The following is a 17,137-nucleotide window of genomic DNA, read 5'->3' as shown; positions in this document are numbered from 1 at the left end:
GAAAATGAAAAGAAAAAAAAAATTAGAAAACTTCACAATATTTAAGTTTTCCCCCTTCTAAATATACTTCCTTCTCAGATAGAGAATTCAGAAGCTAAATCAACTCTTGGAACAATTTAAAAATCTGACTCTTGGAGGATCCAGTTTTGAAAATTCACTTTTTTATAATAAAAATTTATTTTCAACAGGATAAAACTGAGTATTACCCACAAGTCATCTCCGTATGGACTACCCATGCTTAAGAGTGCCTCCCTCAATTTAGCAAAGTGAACCAAGTTTTAGTATTAGCAGACTTATCAGTAAGCAGCCTGTACTATCAAGTTATTTTTCTTAAAAATAATTCTGACCATCACATTTCCAATCAAACAAAATCTCTAATTCCAACCAGCAAACAGAAGGATGTACTTTAACTGCATGACAGCTTCACGCTTCACTTGAGATGTACTCTAATTTTTCTCCAGAGAACGTCTGAAGATTAGAGTGTTACAGTAAGTCATGTATTTTCTGATGTGCAGAAAGTAGGCATCTATGGGAACTCTAACACTGGGAGTTCAGTCCGTGACCTACAACTAAGAGTTCTTGGCCAAATTGGGCATGTCCCAGTTTGACTAACTGCTTCTCTGTCCTTCTGTGGGAATACACAAATCTGAGAGTAAGACAGACTTAATTAGCATAACTAGTCTATTGACTAGGATGCTGTGGCAAGGACAAACAGAACTTTGAGATTACCAGAAGATGGGATTAAAACCTGTTTAAGGGAAAAGATTCAATCAACCCCCTATGATAAAGATGTTGTATAATGCATGAGTTGCTTGTATGATCTTCTAACCTAATTATTGTAGTAGAAATTATTAACTTCACTGAAATGGTATATAAGACTTGGAAAACCTCAGTAAAATCGAATTCTGACCATGAATCAGTCTTCCCGTCTCTCCATCAATCGCCGATATCCTTCCACTAAGTTTTCATTCCAGTTGCTGAAAAACAACTTTGCCAACTCAGCAGTTCACAATTCATTTAACCTTAGACGTCAGAACAAATTTTTAATTTATCTGCATTCCTCAAGTGCCAATCTAATTTCCTTTGAAGGACATATATTTTTTGAATTTGAAAGGGACACTCCCATGCCAATACACACCCTTTAAAAAAAAACAGAAAGGAAAATTATACTTGAGGATGGAAAATAGATTACCTCAATGTTTCCAGTTACCAGATACAAAACCCCCAAGTTGGTCCAGGCAACAACATTCTAAACAGAATAAAGTTAAAACAAATATATTATTACACTCCTCAGAAATAGCAGAGCATCAGGGGAAATGTCTTAAATGCCCACTCGAAACAGATGGCAGCTGTCTACAGCACTTACAATTTGCTCAGCTTGAACAGATTTGATGAACGAATGTTGAGCAAGAGCATAATTCCCAATAGCTGTGGGGAGAAAGAAAAAAGGAGACCTAGATGTAACTGAATTTTAAAACACCATTAGTCAATCTGCCTTCTAATTTAGGATGTTAGAGATGTAGGGCTGTCACTGAAGACTTACCACTACAAGAGGCAACTACACCAAGTGCATTCCAATAAAGATGATTTTTGCTGTCAAGTCTCACAGCTTTTTTGATACACTGGAAGAAAGTGAAATGTGGATTATAATGATTAGGAGAGCAAAAATTAAGACTTTATGCACTTACTTATTCAGAGACATAGGTTTTATTGTGTACAGAGACAGTATGCAGAGAAACATAAACATTGATTTAAAGAATGTACCAGGAAATAAAGGCAATACCTGCAAAGACTTCTCTAGCAGTTCACTGATCTCATTCATGTCAGTGCTCACTGCTGTGAGGTGCTCTGCTTGTCGATAATAATTTATTCCAAGATCACACCATATGCTAGGCAAAGCCATCAGTTTTAAAGCTCTGCCATAACACCTACAGAAACATGAATCATAGAATCATTATTCCAAGTCTCTACATGAAGAGCAGAAAGTTGAAATAGTATTCAAAAGAGTGCTTAAAAACCTAAACCAAGTAAACACGCATAAATACAAACAATACCAGGCAAGAACTGAAAGCAAAAAAAAAAAAACGAATACATTTTCATTCAGACATTTATTGTGTCTGAATCAGAATCATCTAAAGGCAATCTGTAGTGCTCACCACTTATGAAACCACAGGTGTGGTTATATAGATGTGTATTAAATCAAAGCTCTGTCAATTACATTATGCATGCTTTCACTCAAAACAAAGTTCAGTCATCTAACAGTTCATCAGGCTTCCCCCTAGGAAGCATTCAACTTTACAGATCATGGTTGAGATTCACCAAGCAGCTGCATTTCTTGCCTTACAGATCTGGATGAAAAAGCTCAGAGGGAGGCATAGAACAGAGAATTTATGACATTTTTTACAAGAAAGGCACAGACAGGAAGCTGAAAGTATTATTTTGAACTTCAGTTCTCCTGGTAGAATTAGTCACCAAATACTGCAACCACTGTATTAAAACAGGTGTGATTTGTGGAAAGCAGAGAGAATGTAGTCATGGGCCTGGAGACAGAAAGGAGAAGAGCAGGTGCTGACAGCACTGTGGCAATACAGGAAACATACCCTGAAATGAACAGTGTAACCTGGAAGAAGCATGAGAATCTATTTACCCAATATGCAGGTATCAACAGATCAGCATGTCTTATTTTCAACAAATTAAATAGCCTAGAATATTTGAGACTCTACGGAGTCTTAAACAGCAAAGAAGCTCTTGACAATAAAAGAGTATTACCTTCCTCCCAGTACAAGAAGCTCACTTTTCTTCAGAATCTGTTTGGTTGCATTTTTACTCAGAAGAGATCCTAGTACTTGAACATTCACTTTGGCTGGTGAAATAACATGTACACTAGTACAGGTATCTCCTAACAGTTTCCAGAGGCAAGATATATCAGGACGGTGCTTTACTGCCCTACAATTATGAAGAAAACACACACAAAACACACTCAGACACTTCAACATGCTTTTCTGAAACAAAGTGCCACTTGCAAGAATGGCACAACCTCAAATGCAATTAATCAATGAGGCGTTTGATTTAGTCCAGTTTTGTCCTACTCAAGCTATAGGTCTAAAAGATCAAAATTAAACAGAAAAGAACAATAAAAACCAACCAAACAAAACCATCCCAACATGTCAACTGACTACATACACTCCTGCATTGTCATATTACAAGACATTACTCATCTGCAGAAACTCGATGGACTTTCTCATCCAATAGCAGTTATTCTAAGGTTTAATTTAGGACATCTTGTATGAAATGCAAAACAAAAAGACTGAGAGAAGGAAGGAATTATGTTCCTCTTATGCATTATTTTTGGTAGGAATACACTCCTCCCTGATCCATGTATCAAGAGGACTACACAAGAAGTCTGTGTCGTTTCACACTTTTCTTAGAATCAAATGGCTCCATATCTTTGAAAAGAAAAAACCAAAACTCTGTAATTGCCATTCATTTAAGCAGCCTATGTTTAGAATCTGTTATTCAAACCACCTTTAATAAACACATTCTTACTTCTAGATAAGAAGCCCTAGTCCATTTGATTCAGTTTAACTGACAATTTTCAAACACTTAAGTCTTATTTTTCTGCCTGTCAACCCACAATCCCAACAGAAATTAAGTAAGTGAATATTTAGTACCAACCTTGTAAAATATGCAAGGGCCTGCTCTAGGTAATCCACAGCCTTCCTATCAAAATAGTTATCAAGGGCTGATCTTGCTAGCATGAGATAACATTCACCAAGTCCTGAAAGTAAGAGAAAATATCCTCTGTGAAAAGAAATGCTTTTATGATATGCTTAAAAGCACAGGTGGGAAGGAGCCCGGAAGCCTGGTGAGCATTCTGCCTTATGCAAAAGTTTATACTCTGCATGCATTGTAACAAAATCAAAAGACCCACAATGCTCACAACAGAGACTTTGCTTTTAATCTATCTTTTGGCTATTAAAATAAGCCTAATTAATGATAAAAATAGCATTTAAGCTTTATTGTCTTCAAATATTAAGTAAACCCCTCCTGAGAAATCTGCTTTGTTGTATCTTTGACAAATACATCAACTTTCAGTTTACATGTGTCAAAAAACAATCCTGAGAAACAGAAAGAATAAAGAATGTCAGGGTAGGCAGAAGGGAAAGTCTTCAATGAAGAAAACCTGAAGCCAACACTATTTAATCCTATTTATGTAAGAATTTACTTCATATGGTGTATTGGGGCTGGCTGAGATTGAGTTAACTTGCCCCATAGCAACTCTCCTAGTACTGTGATATGTCCTGGTAGCTGGAAAGGTTTTGGCTGCTGATGAACAGTGCTTGCAACAGCATCAAGGCAGTCTTTCCAAAATTCTCTGCTTCAGCAGTAGGTTGGGAGTGGTCAAAATCCTGAGAGAATACACAGCCAGGACAGCTGACCTAAACTGACAAGAGGGATATTCCATACCACATCACATCTCCTTAGCCATAAAAGAGGAGCGACATGTAGAAGAGGTGTGGGGGGGTGCACTTATTATCACATTCATTTTCTGGAGCAATGACTAGGCAGAGTGAAGGCCTACTTCATGAGAAGTGGCTGGACATCATCTGCTTATAGGAAGTAGAGAACAAATTTTGTTTTCCTTTGCTTCTGCATGTGGCTTTTGCATTTGCTTTACTGAACTTCATTTATCTTGACCCATGAGCTTCTTCAATCTTATTTTGTCTTTTGTTCACATCCTGCTGAGAAGGGAAGTGACAGAGCAGCTTGATGGGCAGCTAATGTCCAGACAAGGTCAACTCACCACAACTGGGAAAAATTCCAACTACAAAAAAGGAACTGCATCATATCTTGCAATTTCTAACATTTTTGAAATAGTAACTGCTTGGTTTATGCATTTGCTGGCACCAGCAGTGATTCTGCCTGGCAGTAAGTCACTGGATATGAGTACCATTCATTCTCAGTATTATTTTGACAGTTCTGAAGCTACCCTTCTCATGCTATTGTAATCCTGCACCTATACCAAAACAGAGTTTGCAAGAGTCTTTATCTTGGCCCCCCTGCAGAAGTCCCAAGATTGTGAGCTTATCAGATGTCAAGATGCTGTGTAATCAAAAAACAAAATTAGTTTTATTCCCCAGAACTACACAAAAGATACACTAAAACACAAGGAGAATAAATATTTAGTAGCACAAAATCAAAACACATTGAAAAGATGCACTGAAGAAACACCAGTACAGTAGTACAGTTATTCTCTCAACTATTAAAGTCTGTACTTCTAACAACTCAACTCAGTTAAATTGATCAGAACAGTAGAAAATGAACACTGTCAGGACAGTTGAAGAACTTCAGAGTTTTAAGAAGGTCCACAAAAATAAAAAAAATACACTGAAAACCCCTGTAAAAGACTGAAACACTACAGTGTGTAAAGGAAGGAACAGTGAACACTTTCAAATTCAGACATACTACCTTTCAGCGCAGGCACATAGTCTTCTGTCTTCTTTAAAATTTCTTGATAGGTAGCTATAGCATTTTCATATTTGCCTAGAATCTGCTCAAGTGCTGCAGCTTTGTAAATGCTGTACACAAGCCCTGGGTTCAGCTCACTTGCTTTCCTGAAGGATTTCAGAGCTGTTGAGTAGCTACCTCTGTTCAAGTAAGCCTCCCCAAGAGACTCCCAGCAGTTGGAATCCTTTGGATCAGCCCTGAGAGCTGCCTGCAAACTGAAGATATTAAGATATTACTTTATTTAAATCAAATATGATACAATTTAAAATAAATTATTTCCTTTCATTGCATACGCTCAGGACACTAATTTTGTGTTACATACTCTTCAGGACACAAATGCACAATTATATTGGAACTTAAAGCATAATCGTTTTTTCATCTTCAGAGGGCATTATATAATTTTAGGAATTGTATCTTACCCTGGCTATTCAGAGCTATAGTAGCCAGTCTGTGTCTGCCACCAGCCTTGTTAGTAGAAAACATTGCTATGTTAACAAGACTACATTCTGTGAATTCTAGAACTGAGGAGAATTGAAGAGAAACAGTTTGCTCAGACCCATTTCCCATTGTTAAGTACAAGCTATAATCACCTAACTTATTCTGAAAACTTGCTATGAGCAAAGACCATTTAAATGGGATGTGTAGAAAAAGATTTAAACCAACCACCAGCTGTCTTACTCAGCCACTGCTTGTGACGGCTGACCAGTCCTCAAGTAGTAAAGTCCACGATGAAGCCAGGCCCATTTTGCTGTACCAGGTCTTGCTTTTTCAGTTACTTCATTCAGGATTGACAGAGCAGTGTCCTAACAAAGCACCAAATGCCAAGTTAGGAAAAAAAATATTATTATGACTCTCTATGACTTCCTCAAAGCAGCAAGGTGGAGGATGAAAAAAAGAAGCTACACAAGCTAAATAAAGAAAACCCCCAATTTTCTCTTTATGTTTCCTACTGAAAAAATCCATCTATATCACATGTGATGACTCCAGTGTTATGCCTGGTTCTCCCACCCTTCTCTCCAGATAAATTTAATTTGGAAGTGGAGCATAAAATTGAGGCAAGTCCAACTATAAAATCTGCTAAGCAATGACAGAACATTTGTCTCCTGATCTTAAATACAGAGGAAACCCGAAGTGATTCCTCAAAGAGGAGGATTAATAGAAGAACAACAAAACAGCAGTAATCTGACATTCTGAATGTACAATACCATGTCTCCAAGTTCCACACTTAGGTTGACAGCTGCTGTTCCAGATTCTTCATCTGTCTCATCCAGTTCAAAAGCTTTTTTATAGCAACCACGAGCTCTGCTTTTGTCTCCAGCAATGTCTCTGTAGTAGTTACCTAGATAACAAAAGGCACTTCCCAAGTAGCTGTCCAATTTTGCAGCCTGTAAGGAAATACGAACACAAAATCAGATAGCATTCCAACAGCATTATACTCATGGACAGGTTCAGTGATAACTACTTGTTCAGCCTCTGCTTATCACAGTTTTAAACCACTTCTGTGATATATTTGAGCTATCAAACTTTATTTTAAAATTGCACAGATTACCTGAGCCTTAAATATCTGGAAAATTTGCTACAAATCTCATTACATAGCATTTTGTACACAAAGTATGAAAATAGTTGTGCTAGGAGAAAGTAAATCTTTATGACATCTCTTAATTTTCATGTTCTACTCTGTTCCAATCATTACGTTCATATTCTTACCATATTACACCACTATTAACTCCAGACATTTCCAAAGTTTCAGCTCCTTAGATGCATTTGACAGATTTGCTTACAGTTACGAAATTCAAAGCCTCCAAGCAGCAGGAAACAGCTTTCTCAATAATAATAAAGATTGCATAAAATGGTTTAGAACCAAATGAACTGTTCAACTACATTTGCCACAATACTCTACTTTTCTTAAAGTGCAAAGAGCAGGCAATGATTTGAGTTCCCAATACCTATCATGAATAAAAACCATAACCATGGTGAGTTTATAGTGCCTAGAGTTTTATTTTGTATACTTCCAAGTTACTAATACAGATGTCAAACTAAATCTTTTGGATTCATGTTATGATCTATATTACAGAAAAAGCCACAATAACTAAACCTCAAAGATTAGGAAAATCATATAAATTATGGGGCTTTACAACTTACATCCTTGCAGAGACAGTGAAATGCTTACACCATTCTCAACTTTTTTCCTTCATGTTTTTTCAATTTGAATTCTGCCCACCCCATTTCAAAAGGTCTTCAAAAACATATGCTCCATATCTAGAGGCCTCCACTTTCCAACCCCCAAAGAGAGAAGATTAAGGGAATCACCACCAAGTTATGCCAATTCAAAGGCCTAAGGAATTACCTGAAAAGAAGAAAACAAAAGCAGGGAGATTCAAGGTAACTGCACAGCTCCCTGCAATGCCTTTTTGCACAGCAGAACCTTGTTTACAGCTCTGGAAGTTCATACATTGTAACAAAGAATATTCAAAATCTCTCAATCCAGTCAGTGTATTTCCATATTTGACTTCTGATGTAGGAAAATACTAACTGTATATCACATCAATAGTTAAAGAAGTCTTTACCTTCAAGAACTGAGTGAGTGCTTTTCCTTTGTCTTTTTTTGTCTCATCACTCATGAACCAGTATGTGAGCCCCAGGTACTGATGATACTCTGCAGTTCCAGCCTTTCTTTCAATAGCATTTAGAAAACTAAACAAAACAAACACAGGTCAAGTCAGACAAATTCTCAAAAGCTGCAAAACACTATATTCTACCCTCCCATAACACTTCTCTATTAGAAGAAAGAAAACAGAAGTCTACCTTTTTTCTGCCTGTTCATAGTTCTTTTGGGAATAATGGATGAAACCCTCTAAAGCATGGCCCTCAGCCAGATGAGGATGGGACAACAGAAGCTCTTGTGAAATCTGCAAAAGGATGTAATTTTTTCCTAGTTACTTCCTTTATGAAACCAAAAATTGTACTTAGCTCACAGAAATGAGAAAAAGTACTAACCTTTGAAGCCTGATCCATCAAACCTTTCTTTAGATAAGCCTGACCCCTGAGAGCTAAAACCACTGGATCACTGCTTCCATCTACAATCTAGAAAACCAAGTAATAAACAGAATTAATTTATTCCCTCCTCACATTAAGAAATCAAAGTTATCAAAAGCAGATAGACTGCATGAGGATAAAGACAAGAAAGCGTTTAGAGGTTTTTCACTATTACCTATGAGAAGATTTAGAATAATTCAGATGAAGATCAAGTATAAGATTATAGAGAGCAAAGGACAAATGACCAGAAAGAAATATGAAGAACAACAAAGAACAAAACTGTGTGACAAAACCAAGGGAAGAAAAGTAACTTCTGCTAAAACTTAACCATTCATTCTTAAAGTAATATGTTCTTTTTCATGACTAATGACAAGTGAGTTACGGACATGGGAGGCAGGATTATAACATGAATTCAAATTAAGATGAGTAACAGCACAGAGCTAGCAAGGAACCAAAAATAGTGAGCAAGACCAGACCAAGTCAAAAGTGACAGCTTCTAAAATTAGAATCGTCAATGAAAAAGAGCTGCAGCAAAGCCTGAAAAAGCAGGGATGGAAAAAATGTTTGAATTACATGACAGCTGGTAGGAATGGTCTAAACCACAAAGTTGAAAGGAGGTCAGGGTAGAAATACTCAGACTAAATACAGAAAACACAAGAGCACTTTTTAATATTTAAAAAAACCTGCAGTCATTTTAGTCAATAAAAATACCTGCTCAAGTGCTTTAATGGCTTCTTCTGCAGCATCAGCATCAGCTATTTTAATCAAAATCTCTGCTTTCAACTGAAGGGCAAGGTTCTTCCACTGAAAATTAGGACCCTCAGGAGTTCCAAGAGCTTCAAGAGCTGTTGACAAGAAGAACCTTTCATCAGGTTAAAAGATAAAAGAAAAAGTACAGAGAGCAGCATTCTTCCAAGTATTTTAAAAATTCAGTTAATTACAATTTTTCTGTCTAACAAAACACCATTCAGACTGCTCTCCTCCATATATAAGAAATTGTCCTGTAAAATTGCTATTCATTAAAGTTTAAAAATTAAGTCCGTTCTAGGAGGTCAGCTCCAATGCGTGGATACTGATTGCTTTCTAGCTGCTGGCCTTACAAATGAAATGCTAACATTTTCCTCATTGGAGCTCTAAAGAAACAATGACCGATGAATAAACAAGCTCATTTTGGTGCCTGTACAAAAGTTACTTTGTATCCTTTATTGCAGTTCTGATTACTTTTTGAATACACAGTATCATCTCACCTCAGAGACTGAAAGCATCTCCATTGAACATCATCACTCTTCAAAGGCAAGAACTTCCTGCCTAACTCAATTAATTGTATTTATTTATCTTCATTTATGATGAGATTTTGTTTCATTTGATACAGCTACTAGGACAGGACAAGCAATGTTTCCCCAAAATTGTCTCCAACTTTTCACACAGGTTTGGACTCAAGAAAAATTTCTGAATCAACAGCATCTTTTAGCAAGGAACTTAAATTCTTCCATTGAAAAACAAAACCTGTTTTGTTTGCTCTGAGCTTGACATTTTGGTTGCATTTGGCACTAGCCAGACCTCACACAGGAAAACAAAACACTTGATCTTTATATTCCACATCATTTGCATCTACACAGAGTTCAAAATTATCTCTTCTCCAGGCTGGAAAAGAACTTGACAGACTATTTACTTGTTCTCATATGCTGCATTTTTAAATCCATTTGATCAAACTTATTTCTAGTCCATTAACTTCTACTCTTGTTTTCCCTTTGAGATGGAGTGGATATTTACCAAAACTACACACAGGTTTTATGATGTTGCTGAAGTTCTTAAAACCATGGTATGTAGATGGCATGTTTCACTAACCATTCCTTTCTCTGAAATTGCTAATATTTGACTTGCCTGTAAAGCATCACAGAGGAGATAAACAGTTTTATTTTTTCATACCCCATGAGGACCTTCTGCACTCTTCTTCAGTAAGAGTTTAGGGTAGCTTTGTGAAAACACTTCTTCCCACAACTCTATCATTCTGCATTTAAAATAACAAATAAAATTCTAGAGTCTTAACATTTTGTCTTAACACTATTACTCAGCATTCATAAACAGCACAGGTATCAGGGAAAATGTCAGGGATGCCTCCTTCCAGCCTGAAAACAGACATAATTTTTATACTGTGCCCTACTTCTTCACTTACTTTAAAAAAAAAAAAAATCAACACTCAATGTTAAAACTTCTTAACTCAAGGCTATTCAGTTTCCTTAATAGTCAAGTAAGGAATCTTACCAATCACCATCAGTAAATCTCCTTTATCTATAAGCTCATAAGTTCCTTGAAGTAGCTCTAAATAAGCAACTTTTAAAAGGCCATGCTGTCTACTCCAAAATATTTTTACATAAATTCTTTAACTCAGTTTTAACTATTTCAACCACTAAATACACCAGACCTGTCAGCAGTTTCCCTGAACTTTGCTAGAACCCTTCTTAAAATTCAGAGCTGTGCTACCTACTTCCAACCATTTGGGTGCCAAGACAGTTTCAGCAAGCAGTTATGGAAACCCCTTAAAATTTCAGCATTTTCATCTTTATCTTCCTCAGTCAAATCTCAAGTTAGTATCTCATAGTTGCTCAATGTTATGTTTCCTTGTCTTGTTTTACACACATTGTTATTAATTACAGACAAATTGTTAGATCAAGCAGCTGAAAAAAAAGGTCATGGTATCAAGTTACTCTGAGCTCTTCCACACTGAATGTAGATGGGAAAGGTAATACCTCATTTTTATTCTTTCTCCAAAAAATTTCTTTTTTACCTATTTTGTTCAGTTTTCCTTTTTCTTCCACCCAAATTTACAGGTTTTTTGAATTTCCCTCACCAGCAAGTGTTTTCCCTTGATTTCCCATGATTTTTTGGCAAGGTCTGTATACTTTTACTTCTTCAAGTCTTTCTTGAGCAAATTTTCACTGTATTTGTCCCTGCCACACAAAAAGTCTACTCTCACTGCCCCTTCATTTATAACCATCAGAGGGTGGCTCTGTTCAGCTGATATATGCATCACTAGATCACAGTAACTGCCCTCACTGTCAGCTAGCACCAATGAAGTTTTACACTAAGTGAGTTTCTTCAGATGCAGCTGTACTATGCACCATTTCTGCATTTTACACTAACTTGACAAAAAAATTGTTTTTCAGGTTGAAATATGATACCTACCAGGCTAAATATTTGCGACATCTACCCTTGTGGTTTCAGGCAATCTGTTGCTTGCCAGCATTGGTGAATCACCAGCAGAAGCAGCACACCAGAACATGTAAACCTAAACATTAACCATCAGACAGCTTTCTGGATCCACTCAGCCAAGCATTTTCTGTTGCTGAGACTAAGCAGCATAAGGAGTTTTTCAGCTGTCATAAACCAAGAGAAGCAGCACAAGCTTGAGACTGCAAAAAGCAATGGACTGTGACTACTACTAACTCAGACCTACCACACAAAGGCCATGTTGGCTGCAGTATATAAAGCAGCATAGCTCTGCAGTGTTCTTTTAATTTGCAGGCAGTTACCTTGATTGCAGGACAGGACAGCATTCCTGTGTTCATGGATTTTCACCTGTGCCTCTGCAAGATAACACCAGGCTGCTGGACACTGGTTAGTCTTCTGCAAACCTAGTAAGAGTTTAAAAAAGACACTTTACTTGGGGTTGCGAAGACACTGTAGCTAGTAGACACTTTATTTCCATATAATGCCACCAAAATCACATTACCAATCAGATAGTAAGACTTGCAGTAATTTTTTCTGAGTCTTATTTTAGATTGTTTTGGACATAGAGACTTCCATGCAATGAGGCAAAAACTAGAACACATGTAAATTAGGTTTAATTTTGTTATAGATAATGTATATATAACATTACTTATACTAAAACTTTCTGATGAACCTGCCTTACTTAAAAGATTTACCAATAGAACTGAATTTCTGTCTTCTGACATATAACTATGTAATGCCTGGACACCTCAATGCTGAAGATGCAAACACATGGCTTGTTGGAGCAGACATTATTTCCAAACTCTGTGCATTTACACATTATACCAAGAGCCTTGTCTGGCATTCTCTCTGTTGTAAGTAAACTCTATGTGTAAAAGTAAAAAGAGAAAAACAACTTAATATTAATTAAAATTAAATACTATCCTTTGTGAAAACATACAATGGCCATTTAAGCCAGAAGAATTTGTTTTCCAAGGAACACTTCTTTCCCTTCATGTGCTCTTAGGCACATCAAACTTTTGTTTCATACTTTAGGCAGCATGTTATTTCACTGTAGAATATTCCAAAATTCCACTTCAGAAACAATCTTATTCTAAACCTTGAAGAATGGATGCAGGACACCACAGCACAGTCTGACTGAATGCTTACGTGAATGCTTACATCCCAATTATTTACCCAGTTTCACTATATACTGCCACAGCAGCACAGTGAGAGTGGGAAGTCTCATTTTCTCACTAATATATTTATGAGTACTGTGGAGAGAGTTTTGCCATTTCAATACAAGCAAGTTAATGAGTAAGCCAAGTCTTCAGCAAATATGGTTACTGTAAAACAACAACAAAAAAGAAAGAAACTCTTACAATATTTCTCTCTAAGATGCTCAATATAAGTCTTTACCCAATATAAGTGTTAAAAGAGGTTTCAAAATCAAGTAACTTCAGTGAAAAGTCACTTTCGGTAAGGCAGAGAAATGCAGTGACTCCACTAGGGAATTTGCATTACATTTTACTGCATAAACTCCACATTCCTTCATTTACTGCTATTCCTCCATTTAGTGTTTCATACAGTTATTTCCTCAATAACAGTAGGATTAAAAATAGTTCACCCTAGAACACTACAGAACTGGCTATAATACAATTTAAAAGCTTTAGAAACGTTATACTTAAAGCTATATTTAAAAAATCTCAACATAAGCAAAGTGTTCAGCTCCTTTTAAAATCTAGCTGGTCTTAGAATTTGCAACCTAATATGCAAGTATAAGATTCTCTAACTTTTCAACATAAACTAAAGTTGGTATTCAATTTACAGGCTACTTACATCTCACATTACACATTTACCTTCAGTAAGACTCATAACAGCCTCCTTGTATTTATTTTCTTTGAGGCATTTTATACCAAAACAAATTATGCCTGGACCACTGTTTGCATCCATCTCCAAAAGCCGAGAGAAACAGTGCAGGGTCTCTTCCGACAAAGTACCTGGTTTTAGAAAAAGACATATTTTGCAGGATTTTAGATTAAAAAAAACAACTGGAACAGCTTACCTTATCTGTGTAAATGATCCTTATCCTTCAAGGTCAAAGTGATTTTCCAAAGACACCACACACTTATCCTCTATCCCATAAAAAAACCCACAAAACCCAAGAAGTAATCTAAATACTCAGTACCATGAAACAAAATAAACTGACAGTCTGAAATCTGAATAACTGCTCTTGCTAAATTACTTCAGGTATACTTCCTGTATTATTAAATATTAATTTCTTCATGCTTTTCATGTAAGTTCAGCTGAATGCCCACATGTCAAAATCTGTCACAAATAAATCAAAATCATTTCCTTCCAGATGAGACATTGTGTACCTACCAATTTGCTGTCATAAGCTTGCTGAAACTACCTTGCCATGAAACCATATATATTTTAATGTTTTAGTTTAATTTTAACTGATACCACTAACTTTTGATGCATGTATTTAGCTGTGATTGTACACTTGGTAATGTTTACAGGTACTTTGTGACTTGCTGCAACAACCTTCAAACTGATTTTCTTCAACCTTCAAAATTCTTTTCTTAAAGAAACTATTGATTCATGTGACATAACAGCTGCTTTCATCTGCATCTACTAAAGGTGACTTTACAATACATCTGAAATAACAAGCCTATGAGACTGAAACATATGATTCAGACCTAAACAAACACCTTACTAAAACTTAAGCAGCATCCTTCCCCCTCCAAGAAGCTTATAGGATAGTGAGATGTTGCCAGAGTGCTAGTATACAAGAACTGCAATTAACCTTTTCCTTTGAAAATTAGTTTCTACCCGTTTCTCTAAAATGTAAAGCATTTTCAAACACTTTACAAATGTTTGAGTCTCTACCTCATTTGTTCTCATACTTTCAAAACAAAGTGAAAAATTCTCACTTTTTTATTTTGCCACATTATTCCATTTTTTCAAAACAAGAAAAGGTCTTCTTCTACCTGAGCTGAAAGTTATTTCTAGAGGGTTTTTTTTTTAATTTGGTTTCTTTCCTTAAAAAAGAAATAAAATCAGCTTCTGACGCCTTAAGCAATAAGATAAAATCTAGTAACTACCATTGAAAATTATGAGAAAGTGTCCAACACTACTATGTTTTTATTAAACATTGTTTAGCAAAGGACTCAAAATAGTAATGCACAGTTTCAGACCCCTGCATTCTGAACACACCCTGTTTTAGATTTTCCCCCTCAAAGATTCTCCTTTTCTACTCAGAAGACATATCTAAACTGATCTGTTTATTCCGTATTCACAAGGCACACTTTCTAACAAAGTTTCACAACTGTTTATATGGTTTTTTTGTTGTTTGTTTTCTGTGATGAAAGATAATCTGTGTCAAGAATAACCTAAGTGCAGTCCATCGTGAACCTCAGAACACTGGCTAGCACCTTTTCATTTTTCCTTAAAAGGTCAAGAAGCCAATCTTCATTTAGCTGGAGAGGTGCTTTTCAAATAACTTCGAGACTTCAAAGAGTTGGACTTAACTCACGGGAGTTTTTTGTCACTTAAGAGTCACTACACAGTTACAGGGCTAGGAAATGACAAGTCATAGGACCAAACACCTTATTTCCAGAAACATAACACAGAAGTAAAGAGTGTACTTGTACACTCTTTGTGAAAGGTAAAAACTAGTAAACAGATTGTCACAAAACCAACTATTTAAAAAATTTAAGCCCCAGAAATGCCTAAATCCGTCCTACTCACCTGACTGAACAAAATGCAAGCAAAGTACTTCCAAAGGGTAACTCACAGTAGGGTACAAAGCCATCATATCATGACAAGCCTTTTCCAACCTAGCCACTTCGTGAGGAAACTTGAAAGGGAAAAAAGTGAACAGTTATCTGTGTGAGTTCTCAGATGTGAAACAATACATCTATTTTCTTATGAGAAAGGCACTTGAACATAGTCTTACTTTTATCAAGCACTGTATGAAGTCTTTGTAAAGATTTTGGTGGTCTTCACCAGGAACAGTGTCAGCAGAGTGCAGGGCATGTTCAAATGCAGTCAAAAGCTGAAATAACAAAAATTTGTTGCAGGAATTTTTTCCTATTTGTCACAGGAGTGCAAAAAACCCTAATCTAGGCACATGTTATCTTCCCAGAATAGAGTATTTCAGTTGGAAGGAACATGCAACAGCCATCTAGTATACATGCCTCAGCACTTCAGATCTGACCAAAAGCTAAAGGATGTTATTAAGGGCATTGACCAAGTGCCTCTTGAACACTGGTAGATCTGGGGCATCAACTGATTCTCTAGGAAGGCTGCTTCAATGTCTGACCACCCTTTTAATAAAGAAATGCTGCCTCATATCAAGTTCTGTGAACCAGTCCCACACATTCTATCACTAGATGCTAGAAAGAATAGCTCAGTGCCTCCCTCTCCACTTCCCCTGTTAAGAAAGCTGCAGACATTAGAGGGCATCCCTCAGTCTCCTCCAAACTAGGAAAACCCAAAATTACCATCTGCCTTAGAGGACATGCCTTCCAGGCCCTCTGTTGTAAAGTGGATACTTATTAAAGTGGATAGCAATACATGTTATTACCTAGATCTTACTCATTAAGTTTACACTAGTGCTATGAACAGAAAAAGTCATGAAGTAAGTTATCACGAAGCAGCACTCAGCATCTAAAGCATATAAATTGTCTAGTACAAGATGAAGGAGTAATATGCTGCCACATAACATAAGATGGTACAAGGAAGGTAAAATTTTTAAGAACATACATTCTTCTTCAAATCTAATTCCAATTCAAAGAAGGAAATTAGGCTACTATCCTGTAAGGTTAGCTGTCAGCCCTTCTCTCTACTCTGGTCTAGAAGTCTAGTCTTTTTTTTTTTTTTCCTTAACTGTTTACATATTGGGAAACACAGGCACCAGAGTGCAGGCTTGTAAACAAGCATGCTAAACAAAAAGTTGTAAACAACTTGTCACTACAGAAGTACTGAAGTGCGTTGCCTTCAGGTCCACATCCTTCCAGATTCAGGTGATTTACTCAAAACTGCAGTAAACTAGATTTGCATGTGAAACCTATTCCTGATGTTTATGACATTTTAAAAATATTATCAAGCTATTTTTTCTTTCCAAAAAAGAAAACAGTGCTGCTGCAGCACCCCTTTTCAACACTAGTTCATAAGTTAAAGCCTTTGTCTTCTTAAAAGTAGAGATTCAGATTCAATTTTCTGCCGGCTGAAATTATTTCAATTTGCATTTTCTCCTTTCTGAAATAGTGCCATCAAGCAGACTGGGGATGAGAAATTTCCACCTTTCATGCTGAAGGAAGTTCATTTTCCAAGAACAGATAATCAAAATTAACTTTGTCCACAGAGAACAAAGAGT

General features: G+C 36.4%; 1 protein-coding gene across 1 annotated transcript in view; it reads right to left on the bottom strand.

Annotated features, from left to right (window-relative positions):
• Positions 1-17,137, bottom strand: part of SKIC3 (SKI3 subunit of superkiller complex) — a 45,595-nt gene that overhangs the window by 21,844 nt on the left and 6,614 nt on the right. Inside the window, exons 7-23 of the mRNA XM_066339929.1 lie at positions 15,716-15,814; positions 15,508-15,616; positions 13,614-13,754; positions 12,078-12,179; positions 9,256-9,389; positions 8,506-8,592; positions 8,314-8,417; positions 8,076-8,202; positions 6,714-6,893; positions 6,187-6,311; positions 5,470-5,723; positions 3,676-3,778; positions 2,770-2,946; positions 1,784-1,928; positions 1,544-1,622; positions 1,367-1,428; positions 1,193-1,249 (exon numbers count right to left, since the gene is read on the bottom strand). Of these exons, the coding sequence (XP_066196026.1) occupies positions 1,193-1,249; positions 1,367-1,428; positions 1,544-1,622; positions 1,784-1,928; positions 2,770-2,946; positions 3,676-3,778; positions 5,470-5,723; positions 6,187-6,311; positions 6,714-6,893; positions 8,076-8,202; positions 8,314-8,417; positions 8,506-8,592; positions 9,256-9,389; positions 12,078-12,179; positions 13,614-13,754; positions 15,508-15,616; positions 15,716-15,814 (2,085 nt within the window). The remainder of the gene's footprint in view (positions 1-1,192; positions 1,250-1,366; positions 1,429-1,543; positions 1,623-1,783; positions 1,929-2,769; positions 2,947-3,675; positions 3,779-5,469; positions 5,724-6,186; positions 6,312-6,713; positions 6,894-8,075; positions 8,203-8,313; positions 8,418-8,505; positions 8,593-9,255; positions 9,390-12,077; positions 12,180-13,613; positions 13,755-15,507; positions 15,617-15,715; positions 15,815-17,137) is intronic.

This window comes from Sylvia atricapilla, chromosome Z (assembly GCF_009819655.1).
Source record: "Sylvia atricapilla isolate bSylAtr1 chromosome Z, bSylAtr1.pri, whole genome shotgun sequence".
In the NCBI taxonomy this organism is placed as follows: domain Eukaryota; kingdom Metazoa; phylum Chordata; class Aves; order Passeriformes; family Sylviidae; genus Sylvia; species Sylvia atricapilla.
Note: the sequence above shows the minus strand (reverse complement) of the source record. Positions and strands in the feature narration are given on the sequence as shown.